At 38.6% G+C, this 17,224-nt stretch overlaps 1 protein-coding gene across 1 annotated transcript in view; it reads left to right on the forward strand.

The window, feature by feature from the left end:
• LOC124718973 (unconventional myosin-Ia) overlaps positions 1–17,224 on the forward strand; it is a 784,983-nt gene that overhangs the window by 700,529 nt on the left and 67,230 nt on the right. The window contains 2 exon segments of the mRNA XM_047244645.1: positions 7,658–7,744; positions 16,989–17,126. Of these exon segments, the coding sequence (XP_047100601.1) occupies positions 7,658–7,744; positions 16,989–17,126 (225 nt within the window).

The following is a 17,224-nucleotide window of genomic DNA, read 5'->3' on the forward strand; positions in this document are numbered from 1 at the left end:
TGCAGTTAAAAGCAAACAAAAAGAAAACAAAACTGTTTAATTCTTAAATCATTAGCATTAGTAACTATTGTTTACAAAAATGATTGTGTCAGAAATTAATGAGTTTTCAAAGTTATTATGGTTATGAAAAGAAATAATTAAATGAATGAAACCAAGTTTTAACATCTGTTCTGAATGTTATTGAAAATAAAGCTGAATAGTATTACAATGTGACAATTTAAAATTATGTAAAATGAATGGGCAACAAAAGTTATTATTGTTTCTGTATAAAGAGTTTTTACATCAGTGATTAGAATGATGTATTTCACATTGTCACTTAGCCAATGTTCCTTCAAAACAGTTTCCACGTAGCTGATGGTGCTGGCAATTCGTTGATAGCCACATTGTTAGTCCATGATCCTTAAGTGTGTAATCTAATAATTGGTGTCTTCTTGCTGATCTCCTAAATTGTGAGTACCAGTTGTGATTGTAACAGGTAGACTCAGTGCCTACAGATTTAATTCCAATCTGCATATAATGACGAGAATAAAACGCACTTTTTTCTACTAATGTGTGACGCATCCTGACGTCAGAATATTAGTTACAGACTTAAGCCACAGTTTTCATGTTTATCATTTACAATCATAGTGCAGCACTTTTCACAGTATAGCTGTCCACACTATGAAAGTAAATCAAGTTGATTGTACTGTAAATTATTAGTGCATGGTTTAAACATTCCACAGCCTGTGTTATGCACAAACAGTTTGTGCTGTCTACAATAGAAAACAATACCTTTATGGTGTGCAGATAGCTAATTGGTCTGCATATCAAAGTTTTATGCTTAATGATTCAAAATTCAGTTCTGGCAAATGAGCAACACAACATGTAAAGCCACTAGTTCTTTAATCTCGGTACACACTGAGATCATAAATGTAGCACTGTCCATAAATGTAGCACTGATGTCTTTCACAGGCTTGTCTGCCTGTGTCTGTATATGTGCAGATGGATATGTGTGTGTGTGTGTGCGCGAGTGTATATCTGTACTTCCCCCCCCCCCCCCCCCCCCTAAGGTAAGTCTTTCTGCTCCCGGGATTGGAATGACTCCTTACCCTCTCCCGTAAAACCCACATCCTTTCGTCTTTCCCTCTCCTTCCCTCTTTCCTGATGAAGCAACCTTGAGTTGCGAAAGCTTGAAATTTGTGTGTGTGTGTTTTTTATTGTGTCTATCTACCAGCGCTTTCACGTTTGGTAAGTCACAGCATCTTTCCAAATGCGCGTTTATAGTGAGGCTCACATTCGGTGACTAAGTCATATAGAGCAGCTTTAAAGTACATGACAAAAAGTTTTTGTTTTTTGCATTCTCTGAAATTATTATCACTGTATCACTATGCGTTAAATGGCTATAGCCATTTGTAATTTCTATACTAATTTTGAATTTCTGTGTGCAGTAAAACAGTGCAATAATAATACAGTTACATTATTGAGCCCTTACAGTCTTAATATTAATTAATGGCCCCTACAGCCACACCTAGAATGTACATAAAATACAGATGTGTATAGTAACTGACAAGACACATACATACAGTGATGTCAAACTTCCTGGCAGATTAAAACTGTGTGCCCGACCGAGACTCGAACTCAGGACCTTTGCCTTTCGCGGGCAAGTGCTCTACAACTGAGTTACCGAAGCATGACTCACACCCGGTACTCACAGCTTTACTTCTGCCAGTACCTCGTCTCCTACCTTCCAAACTTTACAGAAGCTCTCCTGCGAACCATGCAGAACTAGCACTCCTGAAAGAAAGGATATTGCGGAGACATGGCTTAGCCACAGCCTGGGGGATGTTTTCAGAATGAGATTTTCACTCTGCAGCGGAGTGTGCGCCATGTCTCCGCAATATCCTTTCTTTCAGGAGTGCTAGTTCTGCATGGTTCGCAGGAGAGCTTCTGTAAAGTTTGGAAGGTAGGAGACGAGGTACTGGCAGAAGTAAAGCTGTGAGTACCGGGCGTGAGTCGTGCTTCAGTAGCTCAGTTGTAGAGCACTTGCCCGCGAAAGGCAAAGGTCCCGACTTCGAGTCTCGGTCGGGCTCACAGTTTTAATCTGCCAGGAAGTTTCATATCAGTGCACACTCCGCTGCAGAGTGAAAATCTCATTCTGGAAACATCCCCCAGGCTGTGGCTAAGCCATGTCTCCGCAATATCCTTTCTTTCAGGAGTGGTAGTTCTGCATGGTTCGCAGGAGAGCTTCTGTAAAGTTTGGAAGGTAGGAGACGAGGTACTGGCAGAAGTAAAGCTGTGAGTACCGGACGTGAGTCGTGCTTTGGTAACTCAGTTGTAGAGCACTTGCCGGCGAAAGGCAAAGGTCCCGAGTTCGAGTCTCGGTCGGGCACACAGTTTTAATCTGCCAGGAAGTTTCATATCAGCGCACACTCCGCTGCAGAGTGAAAATCTCATTCTGGAAACATCCTCCAGGCTGTGGCTAAGCCATGTCTCCGCAATATCCTTTCTTTCAGGAGTGCTAGTTCTGCATGGTTCGCAGGAGAGCTTCTGTAAAGTTTGGAAGGTAGGAGACGAGGTACTGGCAGAAGTAAAGTTGTGAGTACCGGGCGTGAGTCGTGCTTCGGTAGCTCAGTTGTAGAGCACTTGCCCGCGAAAGGCAAAGGTCCCGAGTTCGAGTCTCGGTCGGGCACACAGTTTTAATCTGCCAGGAAGTTTCATATCGGCGCACACTCCGCTGCGGAGTGAAAATCTCATTCTGGATACAGTGATGTCGTTTTCCTTACGTATAAGCTGGTGGTGTTGGCAGCATTTTGGTGCCAGAAACAAAATAGAAACAGTAGAACTAATGATCTAATTGATATAAAATGAGGTACCATTCTTTAACCAAAAAACAAAGACTTTAAACTCTGTGTCTCTGACATTTCTGAAAATGAGGAGATACACAAATGTGGTCTCCCCCCACCCCCCCACCCCACCCCACCCCACCCTCACCCCCACCCCACCCTTGTGGGACTATTTGCTTCATAAGTGAAACAAATCCCATTCGTACTTGTCTGCTTTTTGGTGCTTCGCATTTTCATAGTCAGTAAAAGTGCTGTAGCAATTGCATAATCACATTTAACATACACTGGTTAGATATGCACACAGTAAAACTGTGCGTAATGGAAGGACCCTTCATAGTATACACCTATTGTCATTTAAAAAAAAAAGAAACCCCGAGACAACTGCGTAATAAGTGTAAAACAAAGCGTGAGGCTGTACATAGAGAGATGCTGAGTTAAATGCGTTTGGTTGTCAAGAGACCAATGTGTGAAGCCTTCAATGACTAGAGTAACAGAATTTCGTCTAATGGTCTATCACAAAGCCCAAAGAAATTCCAAACATATGTAAAGGCTGTTAGCAGTCACTCACATATTAGACAGGCACTGAAACTGAAGGTATCAAAGCAAAATTCGAAATGCTTAACTCCATTTTCAAATGTTACTTTACAAAGTAAAACCCTGGAGCATTGTCCCAATTTAATCCCCCTACCACTGAGGAGATGAGTGAAATAGATAATAGTGTCAATGGCACTGAGAAACAATTAAATTAATTAAAACCAAACAAAGCTCCAGGACCCAGTGGGATCCGTATCAGATCCTATACCGAATTTGCAGCTGAGTTAGCCCATCTTCCAACTTAATCTGTCATAGATTCCTTGTACACAAAACCATGTCCAGTAGTTAGAAAAAGGCACACGTGACACCCATTGATAATAAGGGTGGTAGTAGTGATCCACAAAACTGTCATCCAGTATCCGTGATGGAGAATTGTTATAGAATCTAGAACGTATTCTGAGCTCAAACGTAATGAGATACCTCAAACAGAATGTCCCCCACCATGCCAACCTGCATGGATTCTGAAAACATCAATCATGCGAAACCTGACTTTTCTCACGCAACATTCTGAAAGCTTTGGATCGAGACAGTCAAGTAGATGCATTATTTCTTGAGTTCTGAGAAACATTAGACTCAGTACCACATCTATGCTTGTTATCAAAAGTACAGTTCATGTGGGGGTATCAAATGAAATTTGTGACTGGATTGGAGACTTTTTGGTAGGGACACACAGCATGTTCTCTCAGATGGAGCGTCAGATGTGGAAGTAGCTTCAGCTGTGCCCAAGGGAAGTGTGTTGGGTCCCTCACTGTTATTGTTGTATATTAATGACCTTCCAGATACTATTAATAATAACCTCAGACTTTTTGTAGATGATGCAGTTATCTATAATGAAGTACTGTCTGAAAGTAACTGCATAAATACTCAGTCAGGTCTTGATAAGATTTCAAAGTGGTGGAAAGCTTGACAACATGCTTTAAATGTTCAGAAATGTAAAATCATGCACTTCTCAAAATGAAAAAATGTTGTATCCGATGACTATAGAGTCATTGAGGAGGCACGGTTGGTATCGGTCAACTCGTACAAATACCTGGGTAATATACTTTGCAGGGTTATGAAATGGAATAATCACATTGGAATAATAACATAGGATCACTCATGGATAAAGCAGGTGTTAGACTTCGGTTTATATGTAGGATACTGGGGAAATGCAATCATCCTACAAAGGAGGTTGCTTACAAATCAGTTGTGTGACACACCCTACAATATCGCTCAAGTATGTGGAACCCATACCAACTAGGACTAACAATGGATATTGAATGAATACGAGAAGGGCAGCACATACAATCACAGATTTGTTTCATTTATTGGAGGGTGCCACAGAGCTGCTGTAGGAACTGAACTGGAAGATAGACATAAACTATCCTAAGAAAGCTTGCTTATGAAGCTTTAAGAACTGACTTTAAATTATGACTCTAGGAATATAGTACAGCCCCCTCAGTATCGTTCACATAGAGATCGTGAGGACAAGATTAGATTAATTGCAGTGTTCACAGAGGCATTTAAACAGTCATTCTTCTCACGCTCCATACATGAATGGAGTGGGAAGAATGCCTAATAACTGGCACAGTGAGACTTACCTTTTGGCATGCACTTCACCGTGGTTTGCAGAGTATAGACATAGGTGTAGACATTCAATTGCATACATGAGATGAGGAGCTTGTTTTGTCATTTTTCCTCACTTTCTGTCTGATGTTGAATCTCTATGAAACTGTTACAAACCAGTACAGAGAGTACTAGTTTGCAACATACGTAAATGTGACTTTTGCGTCTATCGAACACGAACCGAAGATGGTAACCTCGGCATTGTGGTATTGGGTATGGTATTGCCACTCTACTATAATACTAGGAAGTTAGATCAGGAATTGTTCAGTCACATTCACTGGCTTGTGTTCATTTCCATTGGAAAAGGGGTAAAACAGGCTTTAGAAAACAGAATTGAAATACTACGGTTACTGTGCGGGAGGCAGTGATGCTGCATGGTATCAGCATGTAAGATCTACAAAATTTAGACAGGATCCAGTGGTTAGGACTCTTTATTAGATCTTACTTGTAACTACTTGCCAGAATACAAAATCCACCTCTTCGTCATTGATGGGAAACCCTCTTTCCTTCCCAGACAAAGTAGGTACCATTTACCTCCTATGGCAAAATACTTCATAAAGAGTTGCAGTGTTCAAACTGAAATTCAGGCTGAGGAGATTTTTTTTTTATTTTTTACCATCAGAAAGGTGACTACAATCAGAATTTGACAACCAGAACATTAATGTGCAGTTCCAGACAATCGCTACCAACTTCTTTGTGAACCCTCCTGATTCCCCAAATTGCAAGAATGGCAGTGATGAGATGCACTGACTGAACAGTAGCAAGTTTGTGAAGGAAAATGGTGAACCTAAGCTGTTGAAGGGTTGTGAAAACATGAAAACTGCGAACACTCCTGGTTCGCCTGTTACCAGGGAGTGACATGGTGTCTAAGTAGCAACTTATGCCACTAAGCCTCTCATGTAGACGTTTTGTAACATTACATGTCTGATCGCAGTGAAACAGTATTATGCTTTCATGAAACTGACCAACTCATTTATATTAAAAATGGGAATTTTAGAATGTCATACATGTTAAACTTCCCAGATTTTGTTGCAGTGTGAGTGCACATGCGATAATGTGCAAATTTTAAAATGTGCAATGCAAGTACACAAGGAATACGCCACACAGATATGTTCACCACTGCACAAAACAAGTAAAGACTACAAAAAGAGGCCCTAGTAGGAAAGCAAGAAAATCTGTTAGGCTTATCGAAAGATGGATTTGTAATAAATCTGGAACTAGCATGGTTTTATTCAAATAATTCTCTAAAAACTGTACTTGTGGCTGGTTGCTGTTTTAAATTAAACATCTTGTCTGTCTTTTGAAAAGTTTTAGTGAGCCATGAAAGTTACCAAAAGAAAAATTAGTTGGTTTTGGTGGTACTTCTGTAATCTCACCAAGGGTTTTAGTCAGGAGAACCATAAAATTTCAATAAGGTTGCTGTTGGCTGTTTTGTTCTGCTCTGATTCTGCATCTTTGTTTCTCAGCTTAGCATGTGATTAAAATGGATTTATTCCTCAACTATACTTTTCTCTTTTTCCTTCATCCCTCCCTTCCCCACCCCCATATCTTTTCTTGGTCTGAGTATTTCAGAAACTAGAAAATTCATCATCTTAATCATTTTGCATATGTATGGCACTGAAAGAATGAATTGTGTTCTTATGTGAGATACATTACTAGTGCACCAAGAAGCTGTAACTGTATACTACATTTTGGCCTGGGTGTAAAGTAGTGGAACAACAGAAACACTGCATCATCAAAAACTGGAGTGTACCAAAGCAGCAGACATTCTTCCAGTGTAACATACTGTAGAATACAAATGCATCAAAATATGTGCAAAAATAGGCATCGTTCAAATAAAGAAAAGACTTGCATAAAACAGTGACTTGGCTCTTCACTTCATTGTCTTTTGGGATTCCTCTTTTAACAATGTTGTACTGGTGTCACACCTTCCACTATTGGTGAGTACAGGCTTTTTATTTGCATCAATATGGTTCATACCTGTGCTCCCCATAGGTTGAGGTTGCATCTAGATGTAGGAGGATGCAGCAGATGTAGTGGAGAAAACTGATGCCATCACGACCCTGCCCCGTCTTTGTTATTCAAGATTCTGCAGAAGCCACATGTCGTACACAAATGCTTTCCCAATAAAGTACATGCCACTATACTGTGGATTTTTGGATCAATCCTTACTTATAACTCTGGTAGTTCCTTTAATTTACCCTGCATCTGCACTGTGTAAATACTTTTTGGACATAAGTTGCAGTTTTTGTTGTCGTACTGCTGCCAATTGATACTGTTCCTGCCTCGTTCGTAGCTGGACCAAGCTTAAGTTTTTACACCTACATCTTTATGTACATTGTAAATAACCAGCGTAGTTTTCTAAGTTTTCTGTTTCTTTTTTTCTTGTTTCATAAGCTTCCTCTGGCCCCCCTAAGAGCAACAAATTAACACAGTTTAGCTACTTGGTAAATGACTATCAAAACGAATATGCAATGCTTCAATAATATTTACTCCAACCCTACTTCTTTATTTTCTTAGCACTCCCTGGTAACAATTTTTGATCATACTTGATTTTTCACTTATATACGGAGTGTAGAAATATTACTTTTTTAAAACGTGAAAAACATTGATTGTATTGCATTTTATATTTTCAGGCGAGAGAAGAGTATCGCATTTTGAAAAGGCGGAAGCAGATTGAGTGGGCAGTCTCTGTTATACAAAGGCACTATGTCTGTTGGAAGGTACTGCATAGATAATATTAATATGGCTTTTTTAATCTTGGATAAGTAGTTTATTCATTTTCTAAACTGTACAGTGGAGCAGGATCTCAACAGCAAGGACAAACATACACCAATATTTTTCAAGTAATGAAAATATGTACGATGAATATTAGAAATATGTTGTTGATTGAAAAAGGGAACATATTACTGGTTAATAGGCAATACTTGTAAGGATCAGCTTGGGAATTGCATGTTATTGCATTGGAAAAGAGTGCAGCTCAATGTCCTTGGTGGCCATCTTTTTTGTGCGCATAACAGAGTATGGGAAAAGATGTTGACTTGCATCTGTAATTGTTATTTACTGTTTTAACGTTTCACTTATGGTGCAAACCTGAAGTATTAAAATTTTTGTTTCAGTCAGCAGTTTGTTTGGATACAACTCCTATTCACTAGTTCTGAACAGTAACTAATTATTTAAGTGTTGTATATTTTAAGTAGCTTATTATAGTCGAATCCATGAACAATGGTTGGTCATGCAGGTCTGCACAGTGTAGAGGCATAGATGGGGATTGCAGTGTTGCCGGTTGCAAACAACAGCTGTGATAAGCACATAGTTTGTTAGCTCATTTTTAAAGCAGAGAAAGTTATTTGGTGAATTTTTATTCAGTTTGTTGTGATTTGTCAGAGAGTTACACTCCACCATCATACGACTACCACTTTGAGATAGTCAGCTCGAAATGAATGAGAAACGCAATGTTGTCTGGCACAGCAAGTTGTGATGCTACATTCCAAGAATCTACATGAAGGGAAGTACGAATGCTTGTGCCCAATGTCAGATAATTATATTCATAAAATACCAAAAAACTGCTCTCATATGCAGTGCTTAAATGTTTCCAGCATGGACACAGTCTACCACATATTACATGTTATATAACATTCTGAATGAAATAATATTAATACCACAAAAATATTGTATTTAGTATTGGAAAATTTTCCATCTTTTGCAATGGTGACAATCTTTTTATCTCTGCCAGGCACATTTCACTTTTTTAAAGCACCTTGATTAAAATGAAGTTGATAAAATATACAAAGTCAGTTATGGGCTCATAAAAACATAAAGACTAAAATTTATTGAGTGTCAGTGAAGTGTAATGCAACAAAAAATGAACTTATTTGAGGTCTGTCACACACAAACAACAATTATTTACTAAAATATAGATCAGTTGAGACAAACATAGAATATGATCTTATAACTGCAGCGATGCAGAAAACTACAAGAGGTATAGAACCCAAAATACTGTCCACTGAAGATGCTTCAAAATAAAGCAAAAAGCAGCTGTTATATATAAGACTTTTATTGCAGTTGCAAAAGACAGAATATATCTCAGTACTACTGGTAAAACTGCATCTGTAGAAGAGAAGCTATAGAAAAAGAAAAGACAATGTGAATATTGTATGTGTGGCTCACCTTTGGTTGTGTTCAATTGCTGCAACCATCATCATCTACATCACTGTAGTCCATGTCAGTGCCTGACTCATCTTGTCTTAGAGTGATGGCAAAGGGATAGAGCATATTATCAATTTAAATTTCTGTCTCCATGTCCCTCTCCTGTAGCCATTCTGCATGTTGAACACATTCAGTCCATACTGAAGGTCTTATGCTGTTGAGTGCTCTGTGCAAAATTCTCTCTGTTGCGACAATTTTAAACGTCTTGTTTCATTCTGCAACATATCCTTTCACTTGTGTCCATATGAGCTTAATAGGATTGTACTAGCAATGATGTGGTGGCAAAGGTAAAACTGTATGTCCATATTCCTGTGCAATACAATTGATTTCGTACACTTTCAGACGGGATTTATGAAGCCCTACTACATTTAACAATTCAGCCCAAGTTTGAGTGGCAGTGTGCCGAATCTTCTTACTTGCAAGCCACAGCATGATATCACCTTTTTTGTACTTGTTGTGGGAGCCTTGTCAACAACAATTGAGTGGTAACTCGCATTGTCCGTAACAATTGCTGAGTTTGCAGGTAAGAAAGGGAGAAACTATTTCCTAAACAATAATGTAATTGTCTCTGAGTTCATTTCAGACTGATAATCAGCTGAATTGCTCTTTTTTGCCTGGGTCACTAATTTGCTTTCTGGAATAAATCCAGAAGCAGAACCAGCATGAAGCACAATTATTCGTCACCCTTTACCTACTGGTACTTTAAAACCACATGAACCAACACTCAATTTCCAACATGCTTTCCTTGTATGATTCAGGTTTACCCATGTTTCATCCAAGTAAAAAATGTTCTTATTGCCAGATTTTCTTATTTCAAGACTACTTCTTAAAAACTGTGCCCCTGAAGCAGCGATATCACAATGTGCCATTAAAAATTTTCGACTGTCATTTGTATTTACATATTTGAACCCAATGTCTTTCAGTATTCTTCGCATTGAGGTAACACTGCCTTTAAAATTTATAGTTTCGTGTATTTTCAACATAATTTTTTTAACAGTAGGAAGTTCACCTGTGTTGTACATATTTCACACAAATCACCTTAGAACATCTTCGTCAAAATCTTTTAAATTTGTGACAAGCTTCTCACTACTGTGGTGTTTGCCTGGTGATCTGAAAACTGGGCTTCCATTTGTCTGAATAAACAAATCACCTTCACTGGCAATCCACTGAACAGTTCTCAAGCTGATGCCACTCACTTCTGCTGTACATTCCTGAGACCTGGCAACATCTTTGATAAGTCCACCATTTTCTGCTTTGCACTTGAAGAAAATGCGTATTCTGTAAATTATGTCTCTCGCTTGCTTATGCAGAATTAGTCGCTTACTGCCACCATCAGCCATGACAAATCGCAACAAACTGAATAAAAATTCACCGAATAACTGCCACAAACACGTTTAACACTCACACTGGCCAAGAGCTAAGTGCTAAGAGAACTACTGAACATTCATTGGACAACATCACGTCAGATGCACAGAATGAGCCTAAACACGGCTGCCGTCATTCGTGGCTCCAACTGTAGTAAATCTGGAATGGTATGTGAGTAAATACTTTTTAATAAAAATTTTGCCTGTAATAATATTTTTGTTCGAGTGATCTTTTGTCGAGTGAAGGCTACAACTTTTACTAGTATGTGCTGACATCTGAGTTCTGTGAAGTTCGTTATCCAGCAAGGTGTGTTGCAGCTTTGTAAAGGCTGAGAACCAGTTCCTCTGAAGAGTGAACTAAAGTCACTGAAACTTCACACACCAGTTGAACACAACTGATGTGTGCAATTTGGAGGGCTTTTCTCTTAGTGACTTGAGTTTACTCTTCAGAAGTAGTAGTTCTCAACCTATTCTAATCCACAATTCATCTTGCTGGGTAATAAACTTCATAGAGATCAGATGTCATCATATGCCAATAAATGATGTAGCTTTTAGTCGACAAAAGATCACTCCAATAAAAATCTTATTACAGTCTAAACTTTTACTAAAACTTGTTCATTCACAGACGAAATACCATAGATCTCAAGAACAAAAAAATAATCCCAACTCCATAAAAGGGAGATACTGACAGAAAGACATGTTAATGAATTATCAATTTAATAAGTCATATTTTCATAATATTTACACCAGTTATCTTCAAAAGGATGTAACTTCTGGCAGAAGTGAAGATGGAGGAAGTTTGATCCTGCAGAAATATAGGAATATGCGAGATAAAAATGACACTCTTGTTTATTCTAAAAAAATAAAAAAACCACTTGCCATACATTTACAGATTTAGAAAGGTTTTTTGACAGATTAACTGGAATACACTGTTGAAATTCTTAAGTTATTAGCTATAAAATAAAGAGAGTGGAAGGTTATTTGCAACTAGTACTGAAACCAGTTGCAATTGTAGGATTGTATGGACATGAAAGGGAAGATGTTCTTGAGGAAGGGAAACAAGGTTGTAGCCTATTCCCTAGTTTATGATAATCATCGTCTTCCTTCCAGGTATTATGGTTCTTGACCAGTTACAGTCTCATCAAGCAGTTCTTTTATTTATATCCAGAGAGAACACTAAAGACAGCTAATAACAATTGGAAGGGGAATCTTATATTAAGGCAAAAGAAATAAAAACTTTTTGCCACAGGTGATAAACAAACACTTGTAAAACGATGACGAAGAGAAAGAATTTGTGGTTAATACTTACCTTATGGGGAAAAGCCCAGTACTTGTGGTATACACATCTAAAAGTGAAAAACTAATCCTAGAACTTGGGAAATCTATTGAACAAAATAGGCAGAGTATGACATGAGCTTATAAAATGAACATCAACATAAAGAAAACATAAGTAATGGAATGTATTCAAATTAAGTCCAGCAATACTGGAGATATTGTAAGCTGAAGTGAACCTCTGTAAGTATTAGAATGAGTTTTGCTTGTTGGACAACAAAACAAGTAATGATGGGGGAAGCACAGAGAATATAAAATGCATACTGGCAGTAGTAAGATAAGCATTTCTGAAAATGAGAAATTTGTTAACACTGTATGTAACAACATAAATTTAAGTTTTAGCAAGTCCTTTCTGAAGGTAATTGTGTGGAGTGTAGCCTTGTATGGATGTGACTTGCGAACAGTAAACAGTTCAGACAAAAAGAAAATAGAAGGTTTCTAAAGTTTTCTGATTCCAGAAGTACACAATACAGATTTTTTTGTGTTATGAACTCAAGAACATACCTCAAGACCTCTTCAAGGAACTATTATTTCACAATATAGGAAAGACTGTGCAAAACTATTGGACAGAAGTAACTTTTTCACGATATGTAATTGCCGAGTAACGTAGCTCAATGGATCTTGAACAGTACATAGAAAGATTTGCTACAGTATAGTACAGAAGATAATTGAAATAAATATGCAGTGAGATGAACAAAAATTATACCTTCATTCGAAGACAATAACCACACTGAAGTCAAGTGATTTTTGATGGTCCTCTGGGCATAACAAAAGTCAGGACAGCCAGTCGGTGTGGCCGAGCGGTTCTAGGCACTTCAGTCTGTAACTGCGCGTGCGCTATGGCCACAGGTTGGAATCCTACCTCAGGCATGGATGTGTGTGATGTCCTTAGGTTTGTTAGGTTTAAGTGGCTCTAAGTTCTTGGGGACTGATGACCTCAGCAGTTAAGTCCCATAGTGCTCAGAGCCATTTAAACCATTTAAAAGGCAGGACATTATTCTTTATAGGGTGTCTGTAAGCAGTTCTTATGGTATGGCATTCTATTCCTCCACCAACGCAGTTGCCAACTGCCAGATAGTCACTGCTGCATGTGGATATACTGCAGTGCATTCCTCAGTGCTTAATGGGGTTTAAATCGGGGTGACGGACAGACCAGTCCATTTGTCGAATATCCTGCGTTTCAAAAGCTCCTCTATCTGCATTGTTTGATGTGGTCACACATTATCATCTGTGAATATGAAGTTAGGGACAAATGTACCCCGAAAAGAAATACATGGGGATGGAGTACAGCGTCTCAAAATGTTGACCGATGAGTGTACTTTGTTCACTCTTTGAAGTGTTGCCAAGAGCATAAAGACTAGACCAGTGAGGAGTGGTGTCAAGTGCTCTTCTTGGATGAAAGCAGATTAATTCTGTGTAATGATTCTGGGTGTATCTTCATATGGCAAGAGGTGGGACCAGGTAGTGCACCCAGGAACATCTTCAAACGTAATCGTTTTAGTGGCCCAGGTGTGATGGTGTGGGGAGGCATAATGGTCTGTGGGCATACTGACCTCTAAATCTTTGTACACAGTACACTCACTGGTCAAGATTATTGTGACACTGTGCTCCTTCCCAAGTGCATCTCTTCATGAATACGTTCAGCACTGATTTCATTTTTGTGGATGACAATGTGCTGCTGCATCAAACAGTGCAGGTGGAGGAATTCTTGAAATGAGAGGATATTTGGCAAATTGACTGACCTCTCCATTCCCATGACTTAAATCCCATTGGGCACATATAGGGTGGTCCATTGATTGTGACCGGGCCAAATATCTCATGAAGTAAGCGTCAAACGAAAAAACTACAAAGAACGAAACTTGTCTATCTTGAAGGGGGAAACCAGATGGCGCTATGGTTGGCCCACTAGATGGCACTACCGTAGGTCAAACAGATATCAACTGCATTTTTTAAACAGGAATCCCCATTTTTAGTACGTATTCATGTAGTATGTAAAGAAATATGAATGTTTTAGTTGGACCACTTTTTTCGCTTTGTGGTAGGTGGCACTGTAATAGTCACAAACATATGGCTCACAATTTTAGACGAACAGTTGGTAACAGCTAGGTTTTTCAAATTAAAATACAGAACGTAGGTATGTTTAAACATTTTAGTTCGGTTGTTCCAATGTGATACATGTACCTTTGTGAACTTATCATTTCTGAGAACACATGCTGTTACAGTGTGATTAGCTGTAAATACCACATTAATGCAATAAATGCTCCAAATGATGTCCATCAACCTCAATGCGTTTGACAATACATGTAACAACATTCCTCTCAACAGCGAGTAGTTTGCCTTCCGTAATGTTCGCACAAGCATTGACAATGCACTGAAATGTTGTCAGGTGTTGTCGGTGGATCACAATAGCAAATATCCTTCAACTTTCCCCACAGAAAGAAATCTGAATATGCTATTCAGTTCCGCTGCAACGGCACATGAGCTATGTGCCGGACATCCATCATGTTGGAAGTACACCACCATTCTGTCATGCAGTGAAACATCTTGTAGTAACATTGGTAGAACATTGCATAGGAAATCAGCATACATTGCACCATTTATACTGCCATTGATAAAATGGGGGCCAATTATCCTTCCTCCCATAATGCTGCACCTTACATTAACCCACCAAAGTTGCTGATGTTCCACTTGTCGCAGCCATCGTGGGTTTTCCGTTGCCCAATAGTGCATATTATTGCGGTTTACGTTACCGCTGTTGCTGGATGACGCTTCGTTGCTAAATAGAATGCGTGCAAAAAATCTGTCATTGTCCCGTAATTTCTCGTGTGCCCAGGGGCAGAACTGTACACGATGTTCAAAGTCATTGCCCTGCAATTCCTGGTGCACAGAAATATGGTACGGGTGCAATCAATGTTGATGTAGTATTCTCAACACCAATATTTTTGAGATTCCCGATTCTCGCGCAGTTTGTCTGCTACTGATGTGCAGATTAGCCACTAAAACACCTACGTGGGCATCATCATTTGTTGCAGGTCATGGTTGACATTTCCCATGTGGCTGAACATTTCCTGTTTCCTTAAATAACGTAACTATCCGGCGAATGGTCCGTACACTTGGATGATGTCATCCAGGATACTGAGCAGCATACATAGCACACGCCCGTTGGGCATTTTGATCACAATGGCCATACATCAACATGATAGCGACTTTTTCTGCAATTGGTAAATGATCCATTTTAACACGGGTATGTATCACGAAGCAAATAACATGCGCACTGGTGGAATGTTAAGTGACACCACTTACTTATATGTCTGTGACTATTATAGTGCCATCTATCACAAAGAGAAAAAAGTGGTCCAACTAAAACATTCATATTTCTTTACGTACTACATGAATATGGAATAAAAAATGGGCGTTCCTATTTAAAAAAACACCGTTGATATACATTTGACCTATGGCAGCACCATCTAGCGGGCCAACCATAGTGCCATCTGGTTTCCCCCTTCAAGCTGGACGAGTTCCGTTCTTTGTAGTTTTTTTGTTTGATGCTTATTTCATGAGATGTTTGGCCTGGTCACTATCAGTGGACCACCCTGTTTAGGGTGCATTGGGAAGACATATTACAGCGTGTCCACATCCATTAATGACTATCCATCAGTTGTCAACTTTGCTGGTGGAGGAATGGAATTCTCTACCACAAGATCTCCTTACCAACCTTGTGGCCAGCATGGAAGGACATTGCTGAGCATGCATTACCATCCATTGCAATCACACACCCTATTAACAACCATATCCTGCCTTTCATAATGACCGGGGAACCATCATAAATCATGGCAACATCAGTGTAATTATGTCTTTCATTAAAAGTGTTATTTCTGTTCATCTCATTGCACATTCCTTTCAGTCACCTTCCATATTATACTGTAGCAGTTCTTTCTATGTGCGGTCCTAGTTTTATTGAGTTACATCTTTTGGCAGTGACACATCCTGCTTAAGTTACTTTTGTCCTTAAGTTTCGCACACCATTGTATATTATTTCAAATCAATACTAGAAATATGAATAATCTTCATAGTTATTTAAAGTCTCTTTATTTGCCCCAGAAAGATGTCCCTTATTCAGGATTTCATATTTTCAGTAACTTGCCAGCAGCCATAACAAGTTTAACTCCTGATAAAGTTGAGATTGAGAGGATCCTAAGTGATTTATTGGTGGCCAAGTCCTACTCTATTGCCAAATATATTAGTAGAACCAGTGAATATGTATATATTATTGATAGTATCAAATAACATGAGTTTTATGTAAGATTTGACTTCTGTACACCTACAGTAGAGTAATGTGATCAGTCTAATAGAGTCTTGTCAATGGATTATCTGTGAGATGATATGTGGCCACAATGTGCACATCAGTTAATTATACATTTACATGTTTTTTGATACATTCATTATTGCTTTTTAAATGAAAATAAGTTTTTAGATGTTTTTCTACTTCCATGGGGACAATATTCTCTCTCTCTCTCTCTCTCTCTCTCTCTCTCTCTCTCTCTCTCTTCTACCTCGTATTTATGAATGTGTGTTATGTATTCTTGTTTTATGGCATGTTCTACATCCTCTCCTCACCACAGGTGTATGGAATAGAAATTTTAATCCAACTTCCTTTGTAGCATGTCTCAGATAACTATAATTTTAAAACACTTGTTGATTTTGCAAATGATAACTATATTATCAGTATTAGCAACACTTCTCATTTCATTTTATGTAGTTATTTCACAAGCTGAAATTTTTAATTGGGTCATTGTAATATAATGACTGTGAGATAACAAAAAAAAAATTAGTGGTTAACTCTGCTACACAAGTTATTTTCTGTAAAATCAGTGAACAGGTTTTAGAAGAAATAATGTGTTAATTAGTTTTCTATAAAATTTTTTGAATTATTTTGTAGTAAATTATGTATTAGAGTCTCATAATCATTGAAAGTAGTTTCTATTTACATATCTGAAGTCAGTTACTTGAAATGGACAGCGATGAGTACTATCTCCCTCATTTGCTGTCACTGCTGTTGCAGAGAAGACAATTTCTGCTGCGCCTTTCTCGTCTTCTCCCTCCTGAAAGCGAATCTCCTACCTACCGAGACTGGCCTCCCTGCCCACGCCGCCTTGCCGACACGTCTCTGTTACTCCGAAGGTTGCACCACAAGTGGAGGGTAAGACTAATATCTAATATTTATAAATAATTGTTCAATTTTTAAAGTTATTTGTCAGTTGCCAAAATTGTACAATGTGGAGAAAGGATGACATAAAC

Source organism: Schistocerca piceifrons, chromosome 10 (assembly GCF_021461385.2).
Source record: "Schistocerca piceifrons isolate TAMUIC-IGC-003096 chromosome 10, iqSchPice1.1, whole genome shotgun sequence".
NCBI lineage: Eukaryota > Metazoa > Arthropoda > Insecta > Orthoptera > Acrididae > Schistocerca > Schistocerca piceifrons.